Here is a 7,111-nt window from a genome sequence, read left to right on the forward strand (position 1 = left end):
GAGGTGTGGCACGAAAATCAAGGCTGGGCATGAGAATTGAGACAATACACGAAAATTGAGGTAGTGCACGAGAATAGAGATAGTACACGAGAATTGAGGTGGTGCACAAGAATAGAGGATTTGTGCGAAAATTGAGGCGATGCACATTTTTTGAGGTGTTCTAAAATTTGGGTATTAGGTGAGTGGTTTTGTCTCAAAAACTTATATATGATATGGTTGCTTATGTTATGAATGATATTCATGAAAGTTATGATCATTTTTGTCACATTTGTTTATATATTATTGCATGGAAATATGTGATTTACATATGGCACGATATTATTAGCATATTGATACTTGTGCATGGGATTGGGATGTCGCCCCGATAGTGTAGCCATAATTCTCTAAGGGCAATTGATGGAACAACGTTAGGATTATCCTGCCGAAGGTGTCAGGATTTTGCCTAGGGTTTCGTGTCTGGCTGGGCTTGGGAAGTTACACTGTGACAAATGGTTGTTCATATATTTGCATCATGCATTCATGTAACTGTTTTTAAAACGCTCACTAGAAGATTCATCTTCTAATTAGGTTATACCCCTAGAACATTCAAACGTTTCAGTTAGGATTGTACCATATTAGGTTTCGATTTTAAGCTTTCGCATTTATGATGATAACCTGATTATCTTATTGATTCTTGTTTAATATGCTGGGAAGGTAGAGCGGAATTGTCGAGAAATGATTTATATTGAAAAAAAAAATATTCTCAAAATTCCTAAGTTATTTAAATTCTCAGAAAAACAGGACGTTACACATTCACTATTTCATAACACTTCATCCTTATTTCAAACAAAATTTTCAAATTGTCAAGTATCTTTTATAACACCCAATTTATCACCCTTCTTTGAGTGTGCGGTGATATAATTGTGCAAACTTAACAAATCCCCTCTCACAGGTACCCTTAGAGGTTCATCCTAGATTCCACCCCAAGATCTCACCTGAAAGCCTGTTTAAGATTCCATCTGGCGGTCTATCTGTGCATTCACCTTGCTTCTCCTAGGTAACGAAGATACTTGATAGGTACAACAAGACAGTTTTCCTAGGCTAAGTCCAGCCAGGTCGAGTCCCCTTAGACCATGCCCTCTTGAACTGCCCTAATGCCCTTCCAGAACCATACAACTAGAGATTAAACAACTAGAGATTAAAGCCACCCGTTACCAATTTTCACAACGTGATATTTGCCGGTTGTTTGCCTTGTTATGACATAATTTATCGTTACTACATCACAAATTTCAATTGTTGTATTTTGACAATAATTATTATATCTCTCCATTTGGTTCCAAATCACCAATGATGAGTTCTCTTTGCCAACTTGAACCTTCAAATTGATGATTTTCTTTTTTCTTTTAAATTTTTATTTTATTTAAATTTATTTTTTGATTTAAATAATTTAATTAATTGTGTAAAACAAAACTATGTGGTGTTGGTTTAGAATGGACACCATTAGATTTTAAAATTGGAGTATGCGAAGTAATTGAAAACTCAAGAATTTTTATGATCGATTTTAAAGTACAAAAGGAGTGTGCAAATAAGTCAAACCATATGTAATATATATGCAATTTACCTTTAATTAAATTACCACACCACTACTAGCTATAGGAAAAAAAATAAACTGCATAATTAAAGCAAGTGTTTTACCCATTTTTTAATGCTTTGATGAAAAAAAAAATGAAAATAGAGAAAAATGATTTATCAATTCAAAATTTGTATATCATTTTTCTATTCATATTAAAATTAATAAATTATCTTTTCATCATAACACCTATATATAAAATATATACGTTTATATATCCATATCTAAATATAAATGCATACAAATATATATATATATATCTAAATATGTATAAATACATACATATACTATATATATACATATGCATACATGTACATATAATTAATGTTTGAAAAACATTTTCTTATGCCAATCAAATATTGAAAAATAAAAATATATTTTATATTAAAAATATTTTTAAAATACATATTTTACATCAAAATACATATTTTAAAATACACTCACTCATGGACGTAAGGCATCCCCTTGTGACCTTACCTGGGGTGTCCCTTGCGGCCTTACATGGTCCATTCATGGCCTAGCATGACCTTGACAACCATACGTATGTGCTCGTGCTCGCACCCCCAGGTAACCCTCACTCGGGGGTTTCCCATGCCCGTACCCCCGAGTGACCTTATCCGAAGATGCCCCGCGCCTTACACCCTCAAGTAACCCTTACTCAAGGGTGTCATTGGCGCTCCATTGTGCCCACGCCTGTGATTTGCGCATCATCACCCCCATGAGACCTGGTCAAAACTAGCTCTAAGTTGCTCATCGATAAAATCGGGTCACCCAACACTTGGTAGTCTTTTCTATAGCTATAAATAGAGGGATTATCCTCCCTCATTCGGTATGTAAGCTCTCACATTCGCATTTTCTGTTTACATTCGACTACTTTATACTTTCGAGAGGTTAATTTAAACATCGGAGTGCTTGCGGGGAGATCCTCACTCACGTCCCTAACCGATCTTCTTTTTAAACAAGTCATCCATCTTTCTTAATCTACCCAAGAGATTCATCCATCGTCGTCGCTCTATCTCGAGAGAGTCATTCATCACTCTCAATAGTAACCCATCATTCAGATAATTCACACATAAATTATTTTTAGATAATTTTTTTATCTATAAATTTATTATTGTAATTGAACAACAATATTCACGGTAAAAGGGGTAACTTGGAATTTATATTTTTGGTTTATATATTTATTATTTTGGTTTTGATTGAGTACGTATATATATATATATATCTGGCTGGTAGATGTGATGTGACCCTAGAGTTGACTTCATCTCTTCAACTAGCCGAAATTATTGAATGTCTGCATATGTATATATATATACAAGCAACTGGGATTCAAGCATATTCCAGAATGGAATAATTTTAAAATGAAGCAGTCTCTATTGAATTGAATTCCTCCTTCGTCCACTTGCCAGTTGGCCAATTGAATTCGGTAGAAAATAATGGCGAATGTATTGATTCGTATGATTCAAAAGGAAAGTAAGGGATAACTGGTTTGGATTGCGAAATGTGAACTTGCATTGACAGTAAACACAATGCTTTGCCGTAGCAACGAGCAGCATGATTGATAATAACATTTCTTAATAAGAATAATTATTTACTACCATCTCAAATGACTACGATGGTAAGTGAAATCAATTATCTTATATGCTTGTTTACTGTCACTTTGTGACGGAAAGGAGTCAACGGTGTCGGTTTCTCCTACGTATGCCGTTTTTGAACTCGCGCTGCGTTTGCAGAAGAGGCCGCAGAAGCCGATTCGAGGCCTCTAATGTTTTTAGGGTCATGGGGTGAACCCAGATAGCACTTTTTCGTGGACGCGCTTTCCTAATCCAAGAGGTAAATGTTATTGCACGCAACCTGTTTGATGTTTTACCCGAACGAAATGTCTCTTGTTTTATATCTGGGAAGTTGCTGTTTTTTTTTTTTTTTTTATTGTTTATTTGTAAAGGTGGGTGTTCTTTATTCTCTCTCGTTTTACTTTTTGCAATATTCAGAAAGGTGCCATTTAATGGAATTCGGGTGCCAGTTGTGCGAGCGAATATAGTCTACAAGTTCTTTAAAATTTTAAATGAAGTGATGTGGTGGCGCATGGCACTGCTGCAATTATCTTTGATTAAACATAACATTCTTTGGTCAGAATGGCACTGAAATCAATATCTTAACGCCTGATGTACGAACGAATGGGCGCCCACTTCTGTGGGCTACCAATCAGTATCAAGTCGGTTGAGAGAGGGAACAGAGTCTCTGTAGCACGTAGTCAACGTGAAACCCATAAGGAAGTTGGAGAAAAGAAGAGGATCAGAAAGCAGGGCAGACCAATGCAAGAATCACCAACACCTTTCCTCCGCTTTCCTAGAACATTTCTCTGTTCTTCCTTTCTCCCATCCCAGGTATTATGGGCCCTTTGCTATTATTGGCCTTAGCCATCATATCATCATCATGTACTCTTGCTTCTGGGATTGTTTATATGGAGTTAGTGTACCCGAACTTCACGGCTTCTCATCTCAAGTTCATTGACAGCGCAGGTAGCTTCTTAGCCTCACGCAATGGGACGTTCAAAGCTGCTATGTTCAACCCTGGTGGTGAGCCAACAAACTTTTATTTGTGTGTCATTCATGCGGCGTCCAATACAGTCATCTGGTCTGCAAATGGTAACGCTTCTGTTTCAGAGTTTGGAAAGATGAGTCTAACTCGTAATGGTATTTCAATTACGGATCAATATGGCAATTTTAAATGGTCAACACTGCCATTAAAGTTACCAGTATTTGCGCTTCAGTTAACTGAGCATGGAAATCTCATCTTGCTCAATCAATTTAATGATACTCTTTGGGAGAGCTTCGATTATCCAACTGATACAATTGTTATTGGGCAGAACTTGCCAGTTGGGAAATCACTATCCAGTGCTGCTTCAAATGGTGACTTATCAATTGGTGATTACAAGCTTGTACTTGGTGCCTCTGATACTTTACTGCAGTGGCAGAATATCACATACTGGAAACTATCAATGGATTCCAGAGCTTACACAAACTCCAATTATGTAGTGGAGTATATGGCGATAAACCAGACAGGTCTTTACCTATTTGCTCATGATGCTACTGCAGTTGTGATTATGGTGAACTTGTCTCCCTCTGAATTCCGAATTGCCAAGTTGGATGCTTCTGGCCAGTTGATCATCGGTAGCTTTTCTGGTACTAGCTTGAAGCAGGAATTTGTGGGGCCATCTGATAAATGCCAAATTCCTTTAACTTGTGGGAAGCTTGGTTTGTGCAGCGATACTGATGCATCAAATGGTCCTGTCTGTTCTTGTCCATCTAACTTCCATGCTAGCTCACAGCATACAACTGATTGTGTGCCAAGTGATGATTCTCATTCCTTGCCAGTTTCTTGTCATTTAACTGATAAGAACAATAAGCAGAACTCTACGTTGGTATCATATTTGGGACTTGGCTATGGTATTGACTACTTTGCTAATGATTTCACCACGCCTATCAAGTATGGTGTAAACTTGTCTGTATGTCAATATATTTGCTCATCTGACTGTTTGTGCTTGGGAGTTTTTTATGAAAACTCATCCGAGTCTTGTTACGTGCTTCAAAACAAGTTGGGATCACTTATGTTGAGTACTGGAAGTAATAATGATCGAATTGGATTTATTAAAACACTTCTCAGATCTTCAACTCCAAATTATGGTAAGAATAATAATAGTGACGATAAAGGAGCAGGATTTCCCCTAGTTGCTTTAGTCCTCTTGCCTTTTACTGGGATGTTCCTAGTAGTTGCACTGGGATTGCTCTGGTGGAGAAGATCAGGAATCATCAGAACTGGAAAGTTAAACCTAGCCTGCCCATCCTCTCCTTCTTCCGGGGACCTGGAGGCCTTCTCCATCCCAGGATTACCCATAAGATTTGAGTATGTGGAGCTTGAGGAAGCGACCGATAACTTCAGGACACAGATTGGCTCTGGTGGGTTTGGTGCAGTGTACAAGGGTACACTCCCGGATAACTCTTTAGTGGCAGTAAAGAAGATTACTAATTTTGGTGTTCAAGGGAAGAAGGATTTCTGCACTGAGATTGCCATTATTGGAAATATTCACCATGTCAATTTGGTCAAGTTGAGAGGCTTTTGTGCTCAAGGTAGAGAAAGGTTGTTAGTTTATGAGTATATGAATCGTGGCTCTTTAGACCGAACACTATTTGGTAGTGGGCCGGTCTTGGAATGGCAAGAAAGAGTTGACATAGCAATTGGAACGGCACGTGGGCTTGCATACTTGCATACTGGGTGTCAACAGAAGATTATCCACTGTGATGTCAAGCCAGAGAACATTCTCCTCCACGACCATTTCCAGGCAAAAATATCTGATTTTGGGCTTTCAAAACTGTTAAGCTCTGAGCAGTCTAGTCTATTTACTACAATGAGAGGCACCCGTGGCTATCTTGCTCCTGAATGGCTTACTAGCTCTGCAATTTCAGATAAAACTGATGTTTATAGTTTTGGAATGGTATTGCTCGAAATTGTAAGTGGAAGAAAAAACTGCTCCTTGAGAACACAGACCCACAGTAATGATGATGATAACAGTGGCGGTGGCAACTCATTATCTTCATCAGAACAGGGGCTTGTGTATTTCCCGCTATTTGCATTAGAGATGCATGAGCAAGGTAGGTACTTGGAACTAGCTGACCCAAGGCTAGAGGGGCGGGTTACTAGTGCAGAAGTGGAGAAATTTGTGTGTGTTGCATTGTGTTGTGTTCATGAGGAGCCTGCACTTAGACCAAATATGGTGACTGTTGTCAGCATGTTGGAAGGTAAACTCCCTTTTGGTCGGCCTAGGATGGAGTCGTTAAACTTTTTGCGCTTTTATGGGCGCCGTTTTACTGAGGCTTCAACTATAGAAGATAACAATTGGCAAGACGATTACATGTTGCATCCACAGGCAAATGCTTCTCTTACAAGCACAAAGAGCAGCTCGCCTATTTTCTTCTCTTATATATCATCACAGCAGATCTCAGGCCCACGATAGTACTATCAACTGCCTGAGATTTAAGAACTAGTATGTTATTCATTGTGAATTATTGGTTTGCCACCAACATTGGTGATTCTGTTTTTTTATGGGCTGTTGCATTTTTTATGATGATGTCCAAAATGCAATTCCTACATCTCAGTATATGGTAAGGTTCTTGTCGTGGCTTGTACAAAGTGAATGAGTTTAACTTGAGGACTATAGATGAATGCATCCGTGTGTTCCATTTGGTCACTTTTATTTACTTATTTGTTTACCTGGGTGGGGTTTCACTAGTACTGCCATCTTGAATAATATCCCTTTTGCAGTTGATAAACAATAGGGTGGCATTCCTGTCGCAAGGTCTTTTCGTGTGTACCAGAGTCTCCTTTACTTCTTGTTTCGTTGCTATGATTTCTCAGATGGGCAGCTCCTGGGACCTTATGGTTTAAGGTCAATTTCCTCAAAGGTTTATAACTAAACAGAGATAATTACTACACGAGAAATAA

The 7,111-nt window shown here is 38.2% G+C and overlaps 1 protein-coding gene across 12 annotated transcripts; it reads left to right on the plus strand.

Moving 5' to 3' along the window:
- Nucleotides 1-2,891: 2,891 nt before the first annotated feature.
- LOC127809113 (G-type lectin S-receptor-like serine/threonine-protein kinase At5g35370) lies at nucleotides 2,892-6,857 on the plus strand. 12 transcript variants are annotated; one of them, XM_052347800.1, is made up of 4 exons: nucleotides 2,896-3,442; nucleotides 3,601-3,996; nucleotides 4,127-4,257; nucleotides 4,479-6,857. In XM_052347800.1, exons 3-4 carry the CDS (start codon nucleotides 4,153-4,155, stop codon nucleotides 6,621-6,623), a joined length of 2,250 nt encoding a protein of 749 aa, XP_052203760.1. In that variant the 5' UTR covers nucleotides 2,896-3,442; nucleotides 3,601-3,996; nucleotides 4,127-4,152; the 3' UTR covers nucleotides 6,624-6,857. The 12 variants fall into 12 exon arrangements, with proteins under 12 accessions (XP_052203753.1, XP_052203754.1, XP_052203751.1 ...); XM_052347803.1 differs by having other exon boundaries at nucleotides 4,127-4,188; XM_052347799.1 differs by having other exon boundaries at nucleotides 4,132-4,257.
- The last annotated feature ends 254 nt before the right edge of the window (nucleotides 6,858-7,111 follow it).

This window comes from Diospyros lotus, chromosome 9 (genome assembly GCF_014633365.1).
Source record: "Diospyros lotus cultivar Yz01 chromosome 9, ASM1463336v1, whole genome shotgun sequence".
NCBI classification, from domain to species: Eukaryota; Viridiplantae; Streptophyta; class Magnoliopsida; order Ericales; family Ebenaceae; genus Diospyros; species Diospyros lotus.

What these genes read in the sequence shown, in the direction of transcription:
- LOC127809113 (XM_052347791.1), top strand. Translation starts at nt 4,002, where the DNA reads ATGGGCCCTTTGCTATTATTGGCCTTAGCCATCATATCATCATCATGT.